This window comes from Spermophilus citellus, assembly GCF_964194105.1.
Source record: "Spermophilus citellus genome assembly, chromosome: 2".
In the NCBI taxonomy this organism is placed as follows: Eukaryota; Metazoa; Chordata; class Mammalia; order Rodentia; family Sciuridae; genus Spermophilus; species Spermophilus citellus.
Window position 1 is genome coordinate 95,168,977 of NC_138183.1, and position 25,536 is coordinate 95,194,512.

Here is a 25,536-nt window from a genome sequence, read left to right on the forward strand (position 1 = left end):
TGAAGATTGTCTGATGAGCAAATAGCTGCTGAGATTGAAGTGTCTGGAGGGAGACAATCACTGAAGGATCTTCCTCAGCTGCCATCTCACTCTGCTGCTGCTTTCCATATATTCTGATAATAGCCATCCTAACTTGTGTCAAGCAGTGCCTCATTGAAAGTGATGTCCAACATCTTTTCATGTGCTTATTGATCATCTGTATATCTTCTTTGAAGAAATATTTAAAGTTATTTGTCCACTTTTGTGTTGAGTTTTGTTTGCTGAGTTGGAGGAATCCTTTATATATTCTGAACATTAATAATCTATCAGATATAGGATTTGCAAATCTTTTCTCACATTCCATGGTTGCCTGTTGCTCTGCTGACAGTGTCTGAGACATAAAAGTCTTTGATACTTTTGATGAAGTCCCATTTACCTAGTTTTTCTTTGGTTGTGCTTTCGGTTTCACAGCCCAGAAATCATTGCCAAATCCAGTATCAAAAATGTCTCTGCCTGTGTTTCCTTCTAAGAGTCTTATAGTTTTAAGGTCTTTGATCTACTTTGTACATTGTATAAAGTACTCCAGAAACCATTTGTTTAAAGGGGTTTCCTTAAATAGCAATACAAATACAAGATTTGAATCACCCATTTCTACTGAAATTTTACCTGTACAAAACTTGCTGGGTGAAAAATTTTCTGCCCTACTTTCCTTTACTGGGATCAGTTTCCAGAAGCAAAAGACTGATGGCCTGAATTATATTTTTACATTTATGGAACTGAAGGTGAATGCTCCTTAATACCCTCAGGGATTTAAAACTGTGATTTCAAACTTTATAAAACCGATATGATCTGTTTAGTTCACCCTTCTCAATTAATAATGACAGTATGAGCAGAAAGCTTTACAAATGGAAGTTACAGTTCAGTGTCACACAAAAAACTAAATCTGACTGATATGAAAGCTCAGATTTTTTACAAATAATCTCAAGAACAGATATCCTAAATAGAAAAAAAGAATTCATGCCAATATTCTGCTCTAGTTTGGAAACTATTTTCCATTATGAAATTAAATGAAACTCAACACTCCTGCTAAATAAAGGAGTAACGGTTCAGTGAAGCAATGTATCCTAAGTTGAAAGACAAGATGTGCCACCTTGGTGGGGACAAAAACACTGGAGCATAATTTCTTTTTTTCTTTTTTTTTTTTTTTGGCAGGGGGTTTGCCAGGTACTGAAATCAGGGGCACTCAACCACTGAGCCACACCCCAACTTATTTTGTATTTTATTTAGAGACAGGGTCTCACTGAGTTGCTTAGTGCCTCACTTTTGCTGAGGCTGGCTTTGAACTTACAATCCTCCTGCCTCAGCCTCCTGAGCCGCTAAGAATATAGGCATGTGCCACTGTGCATGACACACTGGAGCATAATTTCTAAAGACAAAGAAGAATACAGAGAAAACTTATTTCCACTCACCCATTATTAATTATGAATATTAAATTCTAATAAGGGTAAAAAGGAAGACAGTGTGTCATATTTCTGTCCTCAGACTTTCTTATGCTGTTGTTGCTTCCCAAGATTATACAGCCTTAGGCACGTTAATTTCAGGGTCCCTAAAGTGTCGTTTTTTAATACAGTGGGTGACTGAGGAAATTAACCAATGGAGTACAAGTCAGTCTGCCTCCAATGGAATTAAAATTGTCCCAATCTGACAGCAGTCTTGACACACTAATTCATCTACTGTCCATCCCATTAACACAGAGCCCTGCTCTGAGGCTGCCCGGCTGCAACCACATACTTGGGAATCACAACATCTGCCAGGTAACATGCTCCCAGGACATTCCTGCAGGCAACTCCATGGTACTCCTGAACACAAGGAGCAACATGAACCTGACCTGAGAGCTCCAAGGAGCTCACGTGGTTTCTGCTAAAAAGCAAGCACCTCTTGGTGACTACAGGGATAATAAATTGTCTACTTCAAAATTTGTGAATGACCAATTTTTAACATTTTCACAACAGTAAGAAAAAAGTTAGTGAGGTAATGGATTTGTTAATTAGCTTTGCTGAGTCCTTCTACAATGTATACACAGATAACAATATCACACTGCACCCCATAAATATACAAAATCATTTTCCACATTAAAAACAAATATAAGGGCTGGGGATGTGGCTCAAGCGGTAGCACGCTCACCTGGCATGCACGGGGTGCTGGGTTCTATCCTCAGCACCACATAAAAATAAAGATGTTGTGTCCACTGAAAACTAAAAAAATAAATATTAAACGATTCTCTTAATAAAAACAAATATAAACAATTACAACCATCTCAAATATTTCTAGGGGTAGTGAATTTATAGCATGTTCTTCTCTCACAAAAATGCAACTGTTTCAGAGTCCCTTCATCATCTCCCAAAGGCCTTCATATGGTGTGTGACTCACACATGTCCTGACTGGCAGCAGAGACTGCGCTCCACACCAGCACCACTCGTGTGAAGGACAGAAGGATCTTGGAAACTAATCCTCCCTCTTCTGACTTGTGGACACTCTAAAATGCCAGGGGCATCGAAGGCTCCTGCCTTGGCTCTGTCAACACACAGTCTAGGGAAGGACCTGTGTCTCTGCATGTCTAAGGGCCCCCAAAATCACCTGAAGACATAAGAGCACTCCCAATCCACTGCCAAAAATCACGAGGTAGGAGAGGATTCTTTCAAAATAAAGAAGCAGAATTTATATGGCCAAATGAGTAGTCACAATCATCATTACCTCAAATTCTGTATGCCTGTTATCCACAACAATTTTGGAAATCATCTTTTGGAACTAATTTCAAAGAAAACAACACCTTTGTCCATTCATTTAACAAGCATGCACACTGAAGTTTCAGTGTGGAGGAGCCTGTTCTGGATACAGGGAAACATATACAGCTGTGGGAAGGCAGCTCCTGCCCTGGAGCCCTACACCGCCTTGAGGGCCCCACAGTTAGCACATACGTGCCACCAGACAATAAGAGGAGAGTGACTAGAGTGGGGTGCACACAGTCTGTGCAGCCAGGGAGGGTTCTGAGCAGGCAACCTGGGAACCACACCAGGAGGAAGAAGGGTGTCCCGCTTGGGTCTAGGTAATGTGTCTCCAGGAGACGCATGTGGCTCACAGATCCTGTGGGCCACAGGGAAGCTAGTATGGCTGAGGTACAAAGAAAAATCTTAAGGGTCTTGTGGGCCCATGAGGACCTGGGGTTTACTCTGATGTGGATAAGAAGGCTCGGAACACCTGGGAGCAGTTCCTGACTAAAGGTGGGGAACTGTCATTTTCTAATGCAGATTTGAGTCTGAGGAAGTTAAGGTCATATTAGCCCAGAGGATGAAGGAGGTAGGTGTGTTCACTTTGTGGCAGGACATCAACAAGCTCGGAGAGAAACTTTAAAATGAGTTACCTTAATGTTCTGAACATTGGACATATTTTGGCAGCTTTCCCCTGATAAAATCTTGGTCTTTCTTGTGGATATTCCAGGCCCCTCTCCCTCCACTGAGCACAGTTCAGTTAGCAGAGACTTCCTTAAATGAAGCCAATGGAGTCAGACACTCCTCTGGCACAGCTGGGTAGGCACCTAAGCCAGGTCTGGCCAGGTGGGTATTATTTCCCAGAACTGACAGTCTGTATGGGTGACTCTGCAGAGTGGCGACTTCCCAACTCTCAGGCAATGCAAGGACAGTGATGTGCATGTTATCTACTTCCAAGGCTCCTGGGTTCCACTAGGGACTCCAAGCTGACTTCTCCATTCATCTATCAATTCCAGAAGCCTTATAATAAATTTTCTGTTCATTTATGATAGCCAAAGAATTTCTATTGCTTGCTCTCTAAAACCATGAATGATGCAATAACAGGGTTAGTAGTTCCTCTTTAACTTACAAATAGATGAAGTTGAATAGGAGCTTATCCATTTTATATTTTGCAAATAAAAGCGATTTGTTCAATCAACAACTTTCTGGTTGAGTAACTTAACACCTGCCAGGTACTGTCCTAGGTGCTGAACACATAGTAGTAAATGAGATAAGTTCCATGGAACTTATCATCCTACAGGCAGCAAAGGAAGCAGAAGGGCAAGAAACAAGCACATGAACAAAGAACAGGAGACTGTGAGAAGTATTACAGATACCATTTCATGTAGGGCCAAGTTCTGGGATAATACACTGGCTGGCTGATTTAGACTGGATCAGCTAAGAAGGCCTGTTGGAAAATGAGGCTGATTCTGAATGACAACCAGGCAGCCACAGAAAGACCATAAAGAATATCAGTGTGACCTCAGCTGGTGTGAAGGCCTGAGGGTGAGGCTGAACACGGAGCATTTAAAAGAGGCTCACAGGAATGGGTGAGGAAGTGGTAGGAAGTGAGCTTAGATATGTTGGGCAAAAGTTTATATTTTACTTTAGCAAAGTGATACAAGGGCAGTAAAGGGTTTTGGGCAGTAAGTGACATAATTCAATTTGCATTTTAAAAAGAGTCATTGTAAGCTTGAGAGAGAACACATTATGGGGGCAGTCAAAGCAAAGTGCTGAATAGGAGGGTGCAATATGGTGGCTTGGGCTGAGACTGGGCAGTTTAGGGAGGTTGATGCAGAGGGGCTTGGGATAAGTGCTTTTTGAAATAGTTAAAGAATGCAGGGAGAAAGGAAAGTCAAAATCTAAAGCCAAAATATTTGGTTCAAGTGTGAGAGCGTCCCACATTACTGACACTGGAAAAACAGAGAAAAAGGAGGGGTATGCTGATCAAATTAGGTTAAGATGTCTTCGACACATGTAAATGGAGTGGTGAAGTGTGGGACTGGATGTGGATTAGCTAATGTTTCTTAATGAACAGTGTCATACAAAGGGTATTCAAAGCAAGGGGCCTGGACTAGACCACCAGGTAGACAGTTGAGAGAGAAAAGCAGAGAGGTCAGCAGGACCATGAGAAGTGCTCAGTGAGGCAGGAGTAAAGTGGCAGCAACAGAGAGGACTTGCTACTTGGTAGGGGCCAACTGGGTCGTTCAGCAAACTGGGTTTCCACTGAAATAAAGAACACAGGAATAACGAGGCCCTCATCCAGAATGCTGTCATATCTACATGTGATGTTTTGAGCGATGGTAGCCAGCCACATGGTGACCATGACAGCAGCTTACAAGAGCAAAGTGTCACACTGAAGATGGTGCACCAGAAAGACGTCACCATGCTGCTAAACTCACCAACCATGAAGGTGCCCCACTTTGCAACTTTTGTGATATTTCATGGTGTTTCCTGTTATGTGAACCCAAGAACATCTGAAGCATACATGAAATGAGGAAAGATCTGAACACATTTCTTAGAAAGTGGGAAAGTTATACTTACTAGGAAAATATGGCAGAAATGCAGGGCAAAATGACATTTGAGATACATTATCAGAGGATGAATTAACTAATTTTATCTCCCCCACCCCCAGCAATTGATAGGTATTTGGGGTCAGCCCAGCCTAAGCAAATAAGCTAAAACTTTACTTAGATAAGTACAAAAGAGTGGGGGGTGGGTGAGAGCAGAAGTTGACATTTATTGAGCAGATGCTATGTAATAATTATGCATAAACTATCCTGAGTGCTTCATGGGTATTAACCAATTTAATCCCTCTAATTTCCCTACAAAATTGGTGGGAAGCTAGCTAAGGTCCTTCACAAGGAAATAATGATCTCAAAGTACCATGGAATCTTAAGCTGGATTTGTAAGAAAGGAGAGATGACTGAGAGGGTGAGTATCCATGGGCCTGATGATCCAACGAGGTGTGTGAGGCAGAAAATCTAGCTTCTGAATGGAGCAGCTGTGACTGAAATCAAAGTCATGGAGGGACTGAGCTAAAACAGGAAGGAGGAAGAGACCTTTGTGAGTACAATCACAGATTGCTGTAACCCGCTTCTGTAGATCTTGTGAAATAATGTACAGAAAGTGCTTTTCCCATTTCCTAGAGTAATTTTTGTGTGTATATTTTCAGACCTACCAATTATAAACTATTTGGATAGGTATGGATATTGAGAACCTATCATTCTAAATGAGAAAAATAATATTGTATTCTTAGCTTATCCAAAAGTTCCAATCAATCTTCCCAAATACTGATAAAATAGTTGGGCAAAAGTATAAACAAGAAGTATAAAACAATACCAAATTCAGATACTACATTAAACTACTACATAATAGTATACCATGATTCCTGCAGAGTATTTAGCATTTTAAACATCAATTACCTAAATATTTAATACTTAAATGAATTCATCAGGGAGTATGTGTGTGCAGAGAAAACACAAATATCAGGTACAAACTGTTTCCTTTTATGTGGCACTAAACAGATAATATAATTAAAATAAATGAAAAGTTGTATTAAAGATAAATGATGAATGCCAGTAATTCTAAGCACAATAAACACAGAATTTCTAAACTGATCACTTATTAAATGGAAAAAAACAAACAAAAAAAAGCCTCACCGTACAAGGAGGGAGGGAGGTGGGGGTCACTGCTGCTCCCTGGAGCTGGGGTAACAGGAAGCAGCGACATGCAGTGCAGGGTGAACAGAACTGTCAATTATCTACTAACTATTCAAACTCAAAGCAAATTCTTTGTTTGGTGCTAAGATTCTCAAAGTAGACAACTTTGAACCACAGACAAGGTAAAAAAAAAAAAAAAAAAAAGAAAATACTCCAAATGGGTATCTATTTCTTTTGTTTGTGATATACCAAAAATACAAAAATGGGTTTGTAATTAGTCTTTGAAAAGCTGTTTTCCTTTATTTTCTACTTTTCAAAATTAAAGGGTGTCTCCCTACCATCCTCCAAAGGTGACCAGTTTTTAACTGCTGAGTATCATTAGCTTAAGGATTTTAACCTATTTGATACATGACAATTCCAAGCCATTACCTTCCCTGAAGCTTAAACCACCCCATCTTCAGCCAGTGGTAAATTACTCAGGTTGGCTCTTAAGTCTTTCTGACAAGACTCAAATAGTCTCTGATAATTTCCTGTTATGGTAGTGCACAATGTACCAAGATCCTGTTGTACATTTCCTCCCCAGACCCTGGTTCCTTTCAGTGGAGCTGTATTTTAAAATATAACACTTCTGCTTAATGGCAATCAAGATTGCTTACAATAGCTACAATTTCATGGCACTTTCTGCATATTCTTTTAAGTTTAATATTGAATTTCAAAGCTTCTATTTCCCAGCAATGATGAGCACCGAGGATGAACATAGGGAACAAGCTTCTGGGTAGTCAGCACTTCACCACATGATGTCACCAGGTCTTCAGCTCCTTTGCTGTCCACATCACTAAATCCAGACTCTTTAGCAAGATCTACAACTTCACTACTTTGCTTTAACTACTTTATTGAAACTTGGACTTTGCAAATCAAAATTTGGGGATCATTTTTTGCAAGGCTACACAAAGATCATGTGTGGCTACTCTATGAAGTCAGAAAATAGGTTTCTGAGTTCAATGTTTCTTCTTTGCTCTTCTCACACTGCACCCTCTAACCTCCCTGCTAGCTCATGATACAAAAAGGCTGCTGAAGTCTTGCTATTAAGTCTGTAATCAAGTACCAAGAATGAAAAAAAGGGATAAGGGCAGGAGAGTGCTCCAGTGACTAAGCCCCAGCCAACATCTACTTCCATCTATCTCACGGTCTAGAACTTGGCCACAGGTAGCTGTGAGGGGTTGCAAATGTAGTCTCCTTGCTGACTGTTTGCCACAGCATTGAGAATTCAGCTGGGGCTGTATTACTCAAGGAAAATGAAAATGGGTAGGCAACTAGCAAGCACTGTCACAAATGGCAGAACTAATCTAATCATATAACAAATGCTTCCACACTAGTGTATTGTTTGGAAGAATGCAAATATACTTGAAATGGCATATAACTGTTAATAATTTTTCAGGAGTTAATCAAATATCTTGAGAGGGCATTAAAAAAATTTTCCCTACCTAATGGTCACCTGAGATTATACTACTCGAAACAAATATTTTTAAGTAGCAATATCTATCTGCAGAGGCTTTACCACAGCAAGCTTTTGCCAGAGAGGGCAAGAAAGACAATGTTTTACAGAAAACAGAATACCTTCTGTATTCTCTGCTGCCTCTTGGGCATGCAGACCTTCAATGCCATGGGAAAGCTAGCAGCAATCTAAGACTTCAGCACTCCTCCTCCCAGACCAAAGCCCTCAACAAGAAGTATAAAACAATACCAAATTCAGATGCTACTTTCCCTTTGTTGAATTTACACATTAAAATGATCTAAAGTAAGCTTTACTTTTCACAATAAAAATATGTAAGTAATGGAACACAATTTAGGGTGATAAAGTATGTTTTGGTAAATTCAAAGGTGGAATATGCCGCACTTGTTTCTTTTTTTATTCATCACCTTTTCCCTTCCCTTATGACTTCATGGAAAAAGAGTCACTAATAACAAAGGGGGACACTTATAACAACTATTTCAAGCTGAAAGGTACAGACACTGCATTAAAGGTACTTATTGATATGATTAGAAGTGACCTCTGACTTCTATAAGTAAACATCACTTTTGAATTACTTATGAATCGCCTCTCATAAATAAATAGGAAGCCCCAGTTGAGGTTATTTTTTCCTTGAACTGTGGAGGAAACCTCAGTAAAATGCCAGCTTTGGAGTCTGATGCCCTTTGTGACTGACTCCTGTGGGACTCTGTCAGAGCACTTTAGCAAAGAGCCTTCTGGGTAGGTCAGGGCTCAGTGCTCAGAAAACTGAGTTCCTCTCACTTTTACGATGAAAGCATCAGGGTCAAAGAGGAGTGAGCTATGTGAGCTAACAAGGCATGTTTTCCAGTCTTATAAGACACTGTCATGATTATACAAAAACCCTAAAAATGTTTAACCTTTAATTTGTGACCATAGTTTCAAGTGTTGCAATACTTGCTATTCCCTCAGACATTTAGTATGTTGTAAAGCAATGAAATAGAGTGAGCAGGGGAGCAGACCAGCAGGCAGGGGAGGGAGAAGAAAAAGAAGAAAAATTTGAATTGAATCAGATGGGATTGAAATATGTGAGGAGAAAACCCTAAGTGGCCACACTGTGTAGAAACTACCTGAAAATTTAGCAGTCTGAGCTTCATCTACTAGGCTTATGCTAAAGTAGAATTTAGGAAAAACTTTAATTTTTTTTTTTTTTTTTTTAAGAATCAAGGCAAGGGAAGATAAGGTGGACATCAACATTTTTTTTCCAGAGCAAGTTAAGCAGTCTGGCAAAAAAAATTAAAACCTTTGATATAGCTTTTTAGTTACAATACTTATTTACCAAAAGCCCTTTGAACCATTACCTCATTCAAGTGTTAATTTTATTTATTACAGACTATCTTTAATATTTAAATGATATATGTACATTTTTACAACAAACATTTAATGAAACACTGTTATACCCCTTACCCCCAAGTGCTGGGGATCAAACCTGGGGCTTTATGAAAGCAAGGAGACTATGCTATCCCCACAGGCAAGGTTGTCTTTTTTTAACTTTTGAAAAACTGTTCATTTGCTGTTATATACATGATGAACCAAATTTTACCTTTAAAACTATTTTAAAGACTGTAGGGTGTGCATCTATCCCTTTTGGTCCACCCAGATCTACTATCAGCACTGCCTGCCCTCCACCATACAGCAATTAAGAGGCTGAGAACTCAAGTGCTATCCTGGTAGCTTCAAGGGTCTTCTGGAGGCTGCTCCTGACCAACCCTCTCTCATACTTCAGTACAGCCAGTGGGCAGGCAAGTGACTGAATCCAGACCAGTCAACTTATTTATAACTTCCACCTTAAATGAAGCAACAGAAGGAATGGCTCAGTTTAACAGTCAAGTGAAGGTAATGGTGAAATGGTCTGTCTATACTGCTTGATGTGGAAGTCACTAGGCATATGTGGCAATGAGCACCTGAAATGTGACATGTGTGATCCAAGCTTTAATTTCAATTCATTTTAATTAATTTAAACTTAAACAGCCTCTTGTGGCCAGTTGGCACAATACTAAACAGCACAGGTGCAGAGTCTCCTGCCATGAGAGTCTGGTAACCTCTCAGGCTCTCATGACTTCCCTACTGGTGGCAATGTTGGCTTCTCCTGAAAAAGCAAAGCTTGGACAGGACCGACAGTTCATTTCAATGTGCCCAGTGTTTCAATGATGCATCCAAGATGAAAGGTTTCCACATCCCCACAATTCTTTTGTCTGGGTAAGGATGCTGCTTAGTACAAGGGGAAAAGAGCCAGCAGATGTTTAGAGGCAGAGAGGTGTTCTACAATGTAGGCGACTTTTGTAACACAAAGGAGAACATCTAGACACCAAATGATCATCTTACAAGAAAAGTGGAATCAGTAAACTTGACCAAAGCCAAGATCTTCCTAACAGCCTTCCACACAAACCTCCTCCCACACTGAGTACACTGGGTCATAAAAGTGCCTCTGCAACCATATCTCCTACACATGTATTTTTGCATTTTTTCATTTTAATAATTTTTATAAAATATTACAAATTATGTTACATTATTCATATATGATTGATTTAATGTCATTAGAATCTCTAAGTACATCACAAAATTATGACAAAGCTGGATATTTCTTTTTGAGATTACTACCTTTTGTGGTATTATATAATAGGTATTATGTATGTATAATATGGATATAATTGTGGGGTTAAATAAATATTAAATACATAAGACAGTCTGAAAGAAAACACTTGATTATTTTGATAGGGTGATTTTGTTAGAAATGTATTTCATACTTACAAGATAAACCATTTGACTACAGATATGAGAAATCAAATTTAATACTTTGGTATCTGCGGATGTTATCTGTCTTTATGAGTTGTTTACACTACTTTGCATTTTTAAAGAAAATATCTTAAATGCTGAAAACCAATCACGCAATCATGAAGATGATAAAGAATAAAAACCATGTAGTCTTTACAAAGTTCTTCAGAAGATATGGTTTCATCATGCTTAACAATTACATGATAAGAATAAGATTAGTCATATATGGTGGGATGCAAATTACTCCAAAATTTAGTGGTTTAAAACAATAAACATTTACTTCTTTCATGGATTCTGCAGGTCAGGAATCCACAAAGAGTCTGGCTTGTTCTTCTGGCTCTGAGTCTCTCAGGGAACCCCAGCCCTCTGCTTCCAGGGTCTTTCCCTTCTTGTCCTGCACCAGTGAGCCAGGACATAGGTTTGCCTCTTGATACAGTATGCGCAAATTGAGCAATTCAAGAGACCAGGTACAAGAGGGAAGCCACAGTCTTCTAACAACCTAAGAGATGACATCCCATGACTTCAGAGTCAACACATCCAGCCCCCACTGCAGTGTGGATGACTCTGGGTTTGTGAATACCAGGTCATCACTTGAGGGGCTGCTACTGCAAGAACAATGGCTGATTAAGCAACACACACTATAAGGGGCATCTCTTCTACTAACATCTCTCTTTTACCCCAAAGGAATGTCTTCCCAAAAGAACATTCCAAGGGTATTTCCCAAAAGTTCAAAATCATCTCCATTCTTTCAAACTCAAGGAAGAGATGAAGAAAATATGTTAACCACTTATTTTCAAAAAAATAATAAAGGAAGAAAAGTAAAAAGAATAATGTGGAAGTCACTGCTTTTTAGACTTCTTTGTATTTCCATCACATGGAAAACACACACTACTTGCCCACTACCCATAAAAAGTAAAGGAAAGTGACAACCATACATCAATGGTTATTCTTCCCTTTCTAAAATATAACAAAGCAATTGTAGCAATGAATTCTGTCACACTGTATTTCATAAAACTTGAACCTTGGGGACACTGGGGGTATAGGCTCAAAGACACAGTGCTTGCCTAACACACACAGGCCCCTGCTCAATGCCCAGCATTTTTTGAGGCGGGGGAAAAGGGACCTTGAGGTTTTCATTAAATGAGGAATATAATAAAGGGTTCAAGATACAGTGGAAAATCCTTAGTATCTAGATGTCTTCTCTCTGCTATAAACATAAAACATTTATATATTCTCACAGTTTTTCAGATGTTATAACATAGGAAAAGGTTCCTGATAAAAAAATGTAAACAAACAATGCACGCAGATGAAGGCATGAATACTTTTAACGTTCCTTATCAAAAGAAGGTCACAATATGAAAATTTAAAGATTCTGGCAGAGCAAGTGCATTATGAATAGATAAATAATGGTCATTTATTGAGAAATGATTATGTACTATGTAATTTAACACATCATTTCTTATAATATCTCCAAGAATTCGGAAGCCACTGTTATCCTCATTTGACAAATGAGAAAACCAAGTGACTCAGAGAGGTGAGGGAACCAACCCACCCATGTGACTGCCTGGTTCTGCAGCTCGCCTGTTTTCCCTAAAGGCAAGCCACATCTACTAGAAGGGACCAGAGCCGCACAGCTCCTTACATATGTAGCTCCCCTTTGAGGGGACAAGTCCTGGAGGGGGAGAAGACTATAAATGATAAGTAGAACAAAAGAGACAATAAATCACTACCCACCTCTGATATCAAAGGCAATGACAATGGCAGAAACCTTCAAGATAAAATTGCACAGTTCAGCTCCCACTAAGTAAGTGGCATTGAAGAGAAATGGATGGCACCACAAGGCCTGCCAGACAGAAAGACGCTGACACCTGGGCCTCCTCTCCAGGGCACCTGCAGGTCGCCTCCTATTCCTTACCCCACTCTCTGCCTTGAGCCCACCTCCACCCTCTCCCAGAGTCCTGAGGGCTGGCACTGCAGGAGGAGGTTAGAGCCATGAAAGACCTGGCACTGATCACAAATCACAAAACCTAGGCAGAGGTGACACGACCATGAGCCATGCTCCCACCAAACACTTTCCTAGATTTCCTGCTTGGGATCTGCCTGCATGGAGAAGTCTAATTAAACAGACCAACCAACAAACAAAAAACTTTAAACAGAAAAGAAACAGCAAAATGAACAAATTAAAACATGCATGATACTGCACAGTGACTAAAACTACTGTGAACAGACTAATTAAAATTATTTCTCTCTGAGAAAACAACCAAGTATTTCATTTTGTTAAATGCCAGTACAAGAAAATTTTGATAATAACTGTTTGATAGTAGGAAAGTGAAGGAGCCTTTCTGCAAAGCATGGCCAAGCAAGATGAAGCAACTCTAAGTTACTGGAAACAAATTATTTTTGTAATGAAATGTATCTGATATCTAGTCAGATTTTCAGAACTCTAAACCATATCTCAAAAAAAGAAAGAAAAACATGACAAATAATCTTCCTTCCCACTTTAACCTAAAATAAAAATAAATCATACCACAAAACAATTAAAATCTTTATCTATGCCAGCAAAAAAAAAATTCACAAAATATAACAACAAGAATATATGCACCCACACCTATTGCCTTTTTAGATTCAGTTACTGGGGACTGAACTCAGGGGCACTCAACCACTGAGCCACATCCCTAGCCCTATTTTATATTTTATTTAGAGACAGGCTCTTACTCAATTGGTTAGTGCCTCACTTACTGGGGCTGGCTTTGAACTGGTGATCCTGCTACCTCAGCCTCTCAAGCCACTGAAATTACAGGCATGTGCCACGATACCCAGCTTATCCTTAGTTTTGCTTTCTGGGGTTTCAGTTATCCATGATCAACTGAAATCCAAAAATATTAATGGAAATTTTCAGAAATAATTACTTCACGATTTCAAAACTGCTTTTCTGAGTGTCTTGTGAAATCTCATGCCATCCCATTCTGTCCTGCCCAGGGTGTGAAGCATCTCTTTGTCTAGTGTATGCACGTTTTATATATATGTATACACACACACACACACACACACACACACACACACACATACACACATACATACATACTACCTGTCCTGTGACAGAAAGATCAGAGTCACATAACTTCCATTACAATACAGTATACTGTCACAACTGTTCTAGTTGGGGATCCCTCATAAGGATACGAAAATCAATAAACAAAATTCATCATATTAATAGATCAAAACAGGAATCACACGATCATCTCAATAGATGCATAAAAAGCATTTGACAAAATAAAGCACAACTTCATGTTCAAAACACTAGAAAAACTAGGGACAGTAGGAACATACCTCAACATTGTAAACCAAACAACATTGTAAATCAAATACAAGAGGCTTATAGAACCCCAAATGTACAAAATTACAGCAGACCCACACAAAGACACATTATAATGAAAATGACTAACACAAAGAATAAAGATAAAATCTTAAAGGCTGTGAGAGGGGAAAAAATCAAATTACATAAAGGGGGAAACCAATTCAGATCTCAGCCCAGACCATCACATCTAGGAGGTCCTGAAATAATATATTTCAAGATCTGAAAGAAAATGGATGCCAACCAAGAATTTTATATCCAGCAAAATTAAGTTTCAGATTTGAAGATGAAATTCAGTGGCACCGAAGAGAAATGATAAAAACCTTCCATGATAAACAAAAATGAAAAGAATTCTCAACTAGAAAGCCTACATTACAGAGCATCCTCAACAAAATATTCAATGAGGATGAAGTGAAGAGCTCCTAATTTAAGGGCTGCTTTTTCTAGTTCTGTGAAGAATGTCATTGGCATTTTGACGGGGACTGCATTGACTGTGTATACTGCATTTGGTAGTATGGCCCTTCTGACAATATCAATTCTGCCTACCCAAGGACATGGAGCGGTCTTTCCCATCTTATGGGGCCCTCTTCAGTTTTTTCTTCAGTGCTCTATAATTTTCCTTTAAGAGATCTTTAACCTCTTGGCTAGGTTATGTGGAGAATGGTGACTTGAATCATGGCTGTGCTGTGCTGGGAACCAGCCCAGTTGTTATAGTGATGCTGGCCTGTGGAAGTTACATGCAAAGGCACAGAGCAGTTAGCAGTTGAGTCCTTGAGCTCAGGCACCAAGTCCCAGAGATGAGAGAATCCTTCAGATAGCCTATTTTCCCACAGATAAGCTTTTTATGAAACTTATATAATAAATGTGCTGAGCTAGTTTAGGGTCACTACATCTCTAGCAGAGAGCAGTGCCCACCCGGCCCCACCATTTTCTCTCCCTGTGTGTCTGTTAGACTCTTTTATTCATTCCCCCATTGCCTCTCGTATGGTATCTTCTTAATTAATGGCTGTGGCTCGGAGAGAGATGATAGGGCCACAGCAAGGTTAATTCCTCAAATTTTTTTCTGAGGTTATTATGAAAGGAATTATTTCCTAATTTCTTTCTCAACAGAATCACTGTTGAAGTTTAGGAAAGCTATTGACTTAGAAGTGCTCATCTTGTATCTAGCTACTTTGCTGAATTAACTTATCAGGTCCAGAAGTCTTCTGGTGGAGATTTTGGGGTCTTCTAGACACAAGATCATGTTATCAGCAAACAGATAGTTTGACTTCTTCTTTTTCTATGTGTATCTCTTTAATTTCCTTCTCTTGTTTGTTTGCTCTGGCTACAGTTTCAAAAACTACTTTGAATGGAGGTGATGAGAACGGATATCCTTGTCTTGTTCCTGATTTTATAGGGAACGTTTAAATTCATTTGGAAGAATAAGAGACCCAGAATAGCCAAAGCAATCTAAGCAAAAACAGCGATACAAGAGGCATCACAATACCTGATCTCAATCTATACTACAGAGCTACAGTAACCAAAACAGCATGGTGTTGGCATCAAAATAGACACAAAGACCAATGGAACCGAAGACAAAGACAAATCCACATACTTATAGCTATCTGACACTTCATAAAGGTGCCAATATATGTTGGAGAAAAGACAACATTTTTAACAAATGGTGCTGGCAAACTGGATAGCAATATAGAAGAATAAAACTAGGTCCCTCTCTCTTACCCTGCACAAAAGTCGAATCAAAATGAATCAAAGACTTAAAAATTAGACCAGAAATATTACAACTACTAGAAGAAAACATACGGTCAACACCCCATGATACAGGTTCAGGCACTGACTTCAACAGACTCTTAAAGATCAAGAAATTTAACTAAGAATCAATAAATGGGATGCCATCAAATTAAAACACTTTTTCACAGCATGGAAAATGATTAAGAGTGTGAAGAGAGAGTCTTGGAATGGGAAAAAAAATTTTGCCAACTGCTCCTCTGACAAAGGATTAATATCCAGAATATATAAAGAACTCAAAATAACTTGGACAGGGGCTATAGCTCAGTGGCAAACAGCTTGCCTAGCATGTGTGAGGCACTGGGTTTGATTCTTAGCACCACATAAAAATAAATAAATCATATAAAACTATTCTGTCCATCTACAACTACAAAAAAAGTTAAAAAAAAAACTTTAACACCAGAAAAACAAACAACCCAGTCAATTACTGAGCAAAAGAACTAAACTAAACTTTCTCAAAAGAAGAAACACAAATGGCCAAGAAATACATGAAAAAATGTTCAACATCTTTAGCATTCAGGGAAAAGCAAATCAAAACTACACCAAGATTTCATCTCATTTCAGTCAGATTAGCAATCATCAATAACACAAAAAAATAATAAATGCTGGCAAGGAGATTGGGGAAAAGGTACACTCATACACTGTTGGTGGGACTGCAAATCAGTACAACCATCCTGGAAAGCAGCAAGATTAACAAACAAACAAACAAAACAAAAAAACCCTAGGCATGGAACCACCATATGACCCAGCTATCCCACTCCTTAGTATTTATTCAAAACAACTAAAATCAGCAGACTATGGTAATACAGTCTCTTCAATGTTTATAGCAGCACAATTCACAATAGCCAAATTATGGAATCAGCTCAGATTTCTATCAGTTGACAAATGGATCAAGAAAATGTTGTCTACATACACAATGGGAGCTTAACACAGTCATAAAGAAGAATGAAATCATGGCATTTGCTGGTAAATGAATGGAACTGGAGAATACCATACTAAGTGAAAGAAGCCAGAGTCACAAAGTCAAGGGTCAAAAGTTTTCTCTTACATGTGGAGACTACAGCAAAATCAGATATCAGAAAGATATAGGGAAGATTAGTGGTGTAGAAGAACCGAGAGGGAGGGAAGAGGGATGCTAGAGGGAGGAAGTATAGAATAAACTTAGCAAAATCATGTTATATGCATATATGAATATACCACAGGGGATTTCACCTTTATGTATATGTAGAAAGCACTAACCAAAAGTAAATAAATGAGCAAAAGGAGGATGTGTAGAGTAGCAGAAAGAGAGTGGGGTGGAGAGGAGGGGAGGGAAAGTGTACGGGGGAGAAAGGGGATTGAAATAAAATTCCATGCACATATGATTCTGTCAAAATAAACCTAACATTACTATATATAACTAAAATGCTTTAATTAAAAAAGGAAATTAAAGAGCCATGAAAAACACTGAAAACCAAAATAACACTCTTAGAGAAGTAATAAATACATTAGAAATAGCATCAAAAAAGACAAAATACTGAAGACAGAAATCATGATAAAGGCAAAATACTTGCAACAGAAGTAATTTATACACATGAAGAAGTCAGAAGCTAAGCAAATAAATGAGAGAACAGATGTGGGAGACAAACAGCTATTTAACATGGAAACAGCTTGCCTTAGAACCGTGAGACAAGAAAGAACTTGTGGAGGGAATGCTGCCCAATGAGGAGGATGGCTGCAGGGGATCTGACGGCACCAAGGCAGCCACGCCCCACCAGCTCTGCCTTCCTTCCCCAGACTCCTAGCACACAAAGATGCCCAGCCCCTTGGGCAGGCCTCTGTTGGCTGAGTTTGTCACCCACTCCCAACAAGCACTCGGCCCACTCAAGCTCTCACCTTCCATCAGCCTGTCCTTCCCACTGCTGCAAGACTTTTATCACATTCTCATTGGAGACCTCATCCTTGGTCTTAAACCTTCCCACCCTTAGCAGGGCATGTGGTGCAAACTGCAATCCCAGCCACTTGGAAGCCTGAGGCTGGAGGATCACAAATTTAAAACCAGCCTGTGCAACTTAGCAAGATGCCGTCTCAAAAAATAAAAAGGGCTGGGGATGTAGTTTTATGGGTTCTACCCTTAGTACTGCAAAGAATAAAAACAAAATGACAAAAGGTGCCTCCCCCTTGCTCTCTCTCACCTTTCACTGTGAACTCTGGCAAATTCCCACCCATACACTGCACTGCCCTGTTATCTCCTCTGGTTGTACCTGTGGGGAGCACAATGCTGCTGCAGAAAATCACCAACTCCACCCATCGGTGCTCCTGAGTTCAGAAGCGGCCTGGTGGGCAGCTGACTCTCACTCTGAGGCTCCTCAGGTTTTTCCAGTCTCAGGTGTGCACCCTGGCTCCTCCCTCAGCCCAACACACCTCCATGCAGCAGGCGTCTCTCCATCCCCCCACCTTGGCCCATCTGTCTTGCTCTTACACGGCTTACAATCCTTTCCATGTCTTCTCCTGCCTCTTCCTCACCTCAGATGCCACTGGCTCAAAGGGAGGGGAATCCCTTCTTCAGTTTCAAATGAATCCTGTTGTGTCTTCCAGGACCCAAGTCCCCAGCTCATGACGCTACTATCTCCGCACTGTTGTCTCAGCTCCTCCTACTGGTTGCTTTCCATGGCCCTAATCACAGCCCCCACCTTTCCAGCAAAAAGTCACATCACTGTTCCTTAGCGTTTCACAGGAAGCCTGACAGGCAAAAGCATAATGATACAAATCAGCACCTCAAGAATGCTCTCTGCCCACCTATCTGGCAGCATCATCACACATTCACATGCAAGTGAACTGATTTCATAAACACTGAATTTCTGAGTCTTATTATTTTGACTTTGGCAAGTGATCTGTCATGACACTGAGACACATGAGACACTTGAGGTTGAAAAAGGAATCTGTTTGGAGAGGGGAAATACTGGATAGAAAATAGCTATTTTTCTGTTTTTTATTTTTAACTTATGTTTCTCAAGTAATCCTGAAAAGTATTCTCTCAAAGCAGGGAATGATAAAAACAGCAGTTTGTATAAAACCAAGAATGGTGTAAAAGAGATCTTTCAATTAGGCACATCTGGGTAAAACAAGAGCCGGCAGCTGCTGCCCTGGCTGGCTGCAGTCTGCTGGGTCCTGTGCTGGTAACCCACGAGAGCTTGGGGCCCCTGGGATGCTGCCTCCCTGACCTGCCTCCACAGCATATATACTGTTAGGCAAGAAACATGAGCAGTTTTAAATGAGTGATACGCAACTTTGAGCTACTATCTTCTTCTTTTCAAGTTCAGGGATAGATGCAAACAACACTTTCAGGAAGACCTGCACCTTCGAAATAGCTAGGTAATACACCAGTTCTGTGAAATACTGGATTGTAAGGAAGATGAAGGAAAAAAAAGAGGAGGAAAAAAGCTGGGAACACTTAATTCTGTGTGCCTGAGATCTGAGGAAGGAAGAAGGGCAGAAGAAAAAGGAAAAAAAATGCAAAGAAAAAAATTACAAAAAAATAAGCAAAAAGCTGCTGTTTAAAAATGACCATGTGCCATAGGAGTGGAGCTGACTGACAGCACAAGGAGCCTGCACCAGCCTCCGGCCTAAGTCAGGTCTGGATGCAGAAAGCAGGGCATCACCAGCAGTATCAGGTGTCCACCTGAAGGGTAGATGCTTTTGCCCCTGTGCTGAGCACAAGCCTGAACCAGCCTGCAGGAGAAAAGAAGACATGTGGGCTAAATGTGAGATGCTTGGCTGTCCCTAGAGTCTACTGTGCACCAGCCACACTGGCCAACAAACAGGCATATGAGTCACCCAGCAGATCCACACCTGCCTGTAGGTCCTCAAAGAGAGTAACAAATTCCTATTCATTCAAAAAAAAAAAAAAAAAAAACCACTTGTATCTGGGAATAGTGGCACAGGCCTGCAATTACAGAAACTCAAGAGGCTTGGGCAGGAGGATTGCAGGTTCAAGGCCAGCCTCAGAATCTTAGCAAGGTCCTAAGTAACTTACCAAGACCCTGTCTCAAAATAAAAAAAAGATGGGGATGGGGATGCAGCTCAATATTAAAGAGACCCTGAGTTCAATCCCTGGTGCCAAAAACAAATAAACAAAAAAGAACTCAAAATGCTTATAAAGCAAAAGAATATAAAAAAGAAAAACTCTAAGCAAAGCCAAAACAGAATGGTAAACAAGAAGAAAAATATTTACAACTGGAAAAAAGATAAAAGAATTAATTCTTAATATAACAAACTCCTAAAAACTGGCACTAGTTCACTAAAAAAGGAAAAGGAGAAAATGCTACAAAGAGACAATTAAAAATTCACATGACCCTTAAACATGAAAACCACCAACTCTGCTAATTAAGAGAAATGCAATTTACACAGCTCATCAGTCTGACCAGGAAATATTCCAAGGTTGGATGGTCTGCTATGAAGGCAATGTGTTATCTCCTAGGAGGGAATGTCTGGTGATACCCTGGAGTACCCACCCTTGAAATACATGGCTTTTTCACTCCTAGAAATCTACTCACAGAGAGACTGGTAAAAATGTGAAGTGACATATGCAAGAGGATTTCCATTATGACATTATTTTAATAACAAAAGAAGGAAAACAAGTCAAAGGTCCACCAGTAGTGAACAGGTTGAATAGACTACAGAACATCTACACAATGGAGAAGAAAAAACAAGGAAGACTTCTAAGCGCCTGTAAAAATAAATGTTACAAATACGAAACTGCTATCATATCTTACCATATGCTTACCATATGGCTCATATGGTAGGTGTATGTTTAACTTTTTAAGAAAATGCCAAATAATTCCTAGGTTGTACCATTTTACATTTTATGTGCAGTGTATGAAAGTTCCAGATGCATGCTTCACTGCCAACAATGCAGCCTTTTTAACGTTAGACACTCTAATAGATGTTTAGTAGTGTCTCATTGTGGTTTCAACTTGTATTTTCCTACAACCAATGCTGCTCAATATCTTTTTTTTATCTATTTATTTGCCATCTTTAAGTCTTCTCTAGGGAAATCTGCTCAAATCTATTGAGTATTTTTTAACTAGGTTGTTTACTTTTCTCAATATGGAGATTGGAGAGTTCTTTACAATATTTTAGACACAAGTAAGATATACGATGTACACATTTCTTCCAATCTGGGGCCTGTCTTTTCAATCTCCTCACACTGACTTTTGAACACAGACATTCTTAATTTAGATAAAGCCCGCCATACAGTTGTCCCTCTATGTCCTAAGGAATTGGTTCCAGGACCCACAGATTTTGGTACCCACAGATACTCACGTTCTTAATGTAAAAGAGCATGGTATTTGCATGTAACATAAGCATATACTCTGATATACTTACAAATCATCTCCACATTACTTATTAACCAATACAATGTAAATGTTTGTAAAGAGAGTTGTTATGCTATAATATTTTTGGCAAGAAAAATGTCTGCACATGTTCAGAATAAGAATCAATATTTTCCAAATACTTTCAATCTGAAGTTGGTTTAATGTGTGGATATGGAACTCTCAGAATCAGAGGACTAGCTGTGTATACATTTTGTTCTTGAATGGATCATGATTTTGGTGTCTTATAGAACAGATCTTAGATTTCTAACTTGAGATTAGAAGGATTTTTTCCTTTGTTGTATGAGTTTCTATTTTTAGTTATTATATTTAAGTCTTCAATCTATTTTTGTTAATTTTTACCTATGGCTAGTGATATGAATTGAAGTTTCATTCTTTTGCATATGGATGACCAATAGATGAAAGGCCTATTCTTTCCTCAGTGAACTGCCTTTGCATCAGGCCTCATTTTTAAGTAGTTATTATTTTGTTTTTCTGGTGCAAAATATCTCAAAATGAGGTACTAGTTTCTCTTCCAAAAAAATGCCTACAATTATCAGAAATATAACAAAGGGAAAATAAAAATAAAACTACCCAAGAATGCTGAGGGTCAAAACACATGATACAAAGGAAGCCTGCAAAAGATGGGAGCGGAAAGGAAGTCTAGGTTGTATACATGGCTCTAGGTAGGAAACAGAAGTTTAAATACCTGGAAGGTAAGTTGCATGCTTTTAGCATCTTTGACTTTATAATACTAGTTTTTGTCCTCACTGTTCCACATTCAAATTCAGTTATATACACATACACGTTATTATTAACTGGCGAGCACAATGGCATGTTTTGCTCATGAACAACAGTGTGATGAAGCTTCTATGTCTACAGTACAGAGCCACATGTAAATGACTAAACAGAAAACAGTAATAAGCATAGAATCCGTTATTTCTGAATTCGGACCTAGAGTTCAGCAGGTGGCAGCTCTGGGAATGCTAGAGCCACAGGGGCTCTGATACAACTAAGCACGAGTACCTTACAGTTCATCTTGTCAAGCTCCTTTTCCTGTAACCCAACCCCTGTGGCTGTCCTCTCAGCTAACTACACAGCTGTTTCTTCAGATTTTTTTTTGTATGTGTATGTACTAGTAACATAAGATCAGCAATGTAATAGAGATATTAAAATGCTACTTAATGCTCAGATATTCTCAACATCTTTTCTCATGCTTATAATTATCACAAATAAAAGCACACTTCAGCTCCATGTTCAAAATGTGTTTATCAACCTCGGTTTAATTTTAAACAAATTTAAAAAGACTTTTCAAAAATTTAGGGGTTTCTTAAAAGTATATTCTCTACTAACCTCTTCTTTTAGAAAGAAAAAAGATATTTTAAAATTGCCCAACATGGAAGGGCACAGACGCACGATGTTGTCAAGGGGCCACCTCTCCTGCTACTCCAGGGCAGGACTAGAGACAGGAACTCCCAGCTATGTGGCCACTCCAGCTCAAAGGGACCCTTCCTCACATGCATCTTGCCTCACCCACTCCTCAGGATGTATCCATCTGCTTTGCTGCTGGATACAGATATTTTTTCACTTCTCTGGAAATTTGTTTTAATGTCACAGTCAAATCAAACCATTCTGTGCAGAGTCCCACAGCTACTATATCAGTCAGCAAACACAGTATGTACGTATGGTGTGTTACAGGGCCCTTGGCCACCGCAGGTGCTGTGTGAGATAAGTCAGGACAGAGCTTGGGCCCTGCAGTTTCCACATCCACAGGTAAGCCACCAGTATACCGAGGGAACTGCCAGTCAGCAGCTTAACCTATATTTTTTGCTAGTAACTAAGTGATCCTAAATCAGAAGGGAGTATTTTTGTCAGTGCTAAATATCTGTGGCAATTTGGTATCTTACTCGAATGCTAAAGCAGCTAACTAAAAGCTTTTCTAAAAAAAAAAAAAAAATGCTGAGGAAATATTATATTTTCTTCTCTCTGAAAAACAGCACCCTGGTTTTAAAATTCATTAAATAGAAGAAAATTTCAACTTTCCACTATCTAATGAATCACGGATATCTTCCATCTTTTGGTGAGATATGGAGAGTCATCCCCAAAACAAGCCTCTAACAGACTGTGGGCAGCCAACTGTGCCAATCCAACACACGAGCGCTTTGTTTCCTTCAGCAGAAAGGAATGCCACTCCCTGTCCCAGAGCTCTCCACACAACCCGGGCTGCTGTGCAGACAAGCCAGGGCCAGATCAGAAATCACTTGGGAACACAGGGCAACTTCCCTCTATACAGGGAAAGGGCACGAGTCCACCAAGACCTCTGTTGTGACAGACAGAGAGGGCACTGGGGTTGTGGGTCACCACAGGTAAGACACTGTCTACCTGACTGACTCTCAGGTCTCACTCTTTATGAAGTGAGGAAGGCAGAATGACTTGCCATTGTGAATGCTCGGATAAGCTCCCCGTCTCCTCTTCCTGTCTATCCCCCAGGCACAGTGCTCTGAGCCCCCACAACACCAAGTGTCTCTCACATTTGGGGTGCAGTGACACACTCCAAATGCCAGGCTCTCATCAAGATAGGAAAAAAACGAGCTCCCCTCCCCTACTAAGAAACCAATCCTTCTTCAGCAAAGAAGCCCTGCCTCCTCTCTCAGGTCTTCTACAAGCAGAGACCACCAGGGCGAAATTTATGCCTGTGCTGTTTTCCAAGTGTGACACTCGCAGGAGAGTGACTCATGTGGGGTCTGTTCTACTTACAAAGGAGCTGGGTTTCTGAGAGGAGCCACTGGAGAATGGTAAAAACAAGTCAATCATAGCTGATCAAGTATTCATTATAAAAGCCAGAAGCTGTGGTTTCCACTGATATAAGCTCCCAAAGAGCCTGTAAAAGAAAAAGGAGAAGGGAGCCAAATGTGGAGTGTACGCCAGGACAGAGGAAATTCTCATTTACTCCTTTGATTCTGAACAATCTCTTTCTTCCCTGATAATACCATAGCCCTTGTACACTCCATTGAACAACTCTCTGGGTCAATTTTTATACTGACAAAGCAAAGAATGATTCACCCTGCCCTCTCTACGTGCTGTCATTATATACAGTTGTCACTGCATACATCCACAGATTCAACTATCCACAGACTGAGTGATGGGAAAAACAAACACACTGCATCTCTACTGAACATGCACAGACTTTTTCTTGATTTATCCTTATTCTCTAAACAAGACAGTATAACAATCATTCACATAGAATTTAGATTGTCTTAAGTACTATAAGTAATCTAGAGATGATTTAAAATCTAAGGGAGGATGTGTGTAGGTTATGTTCAAATACACCAGTTTATATAAGAGCCTCCTTAGGTTCTGGTACCCACAGAGGGAAGAGGATCCTAGAATCAATCCCTTACAGGTGCTGAAGAATGACTGTAATTTAATGTGGTACAGAATTAGATAATTTCTTCTGATCTAGTTCCTTCAACATTCTATTGTTAAGTGGTTCTTTTATGTCTAATTGAACTACAAAAGCTGCTGAGGAAATCCTTTGATCTAATAACCAGTCTCTCTTTTCTACCTTTTCTCTTTATATATAGGAAGAAAAAGCAGAAGTCATTTTTTAAGACTTTTACATATGATCAAGGAAATAATGGTACTTTGGGGGGGGGGGGATGCCGCAGTCTTGGCTGGGCACAGAATCACGAGCCAATCAAGCAGGAACAAAACTTTATTTTGAAAAAGCCGCTAACACTCTCAGCGCCAGCAAGTCAAAAACCGGTCCTCCCACGAGGGTGTCCGACCGGAACCGCCCGCCGACCGGAACCCCGGGGTCCCCCGGACCTCCCCCGGAATTTCCTCCTACTATCCTTCCCCAACCAATGGGAACTCTCCAAGAGTCTGGTAACATGAGTCCGTAACATGAGTCCGGTAGCAGGCCAAGGTGAACAGCGGGAGTCCAATTTGCATATGAATGTAAATCTTAACATAATCATCTCAGTGGCTAGCTGGCGTCACTTTACAACCAAAGGTGCCATACATTGTATATTTGCTTGTGGCTCCTAGCATCTGCCCCCTTCTGTTTAATTAAGCAACAAGCAATGTGGCTAGGGACCGTGCCTGGTAGGTTGTCCAATTTAACATATGGTTCTTACCCGTCATGGGAGAACTGACCTTTAGGCGTCAGCTTCCTGTCTTAGGTTGAATCCACTGTAATCAGAGCAACCCGTCGCTGACTACCGGTCCAGCATTCAGCCATGCTCGTGGATAGGCCTATGCACCAGTG

General features: G+C 39.9%; 1 protein-coding gene across 1 annotated transcript in view; it reads right to left on the reverse strand.

Moving 5' to 3' along the window:
- Positions 1 to 24,072: 24,072 nt before the first annotated feature.
- The window catches only part of LOC308641556 (methylglutaconyl-CoA hydratase, mitochondrial-like), a gene marked incomplete at both ends in the record, with an annotated part of 82,966 nt that continues 81,502 nt past the window's right edge, over positions 24,073 to 25,536 (reverse strand). The window contains one exon of the mRNA XM_081280225.1: positions 24,073 to 24,147. Coding sequence (XP_081136351.1) covers positions 24,073 to 24,147 — 75 coding nt within the window. The remainder of the gene's footprint in view (positions 24,148 to 25,536) is intronic.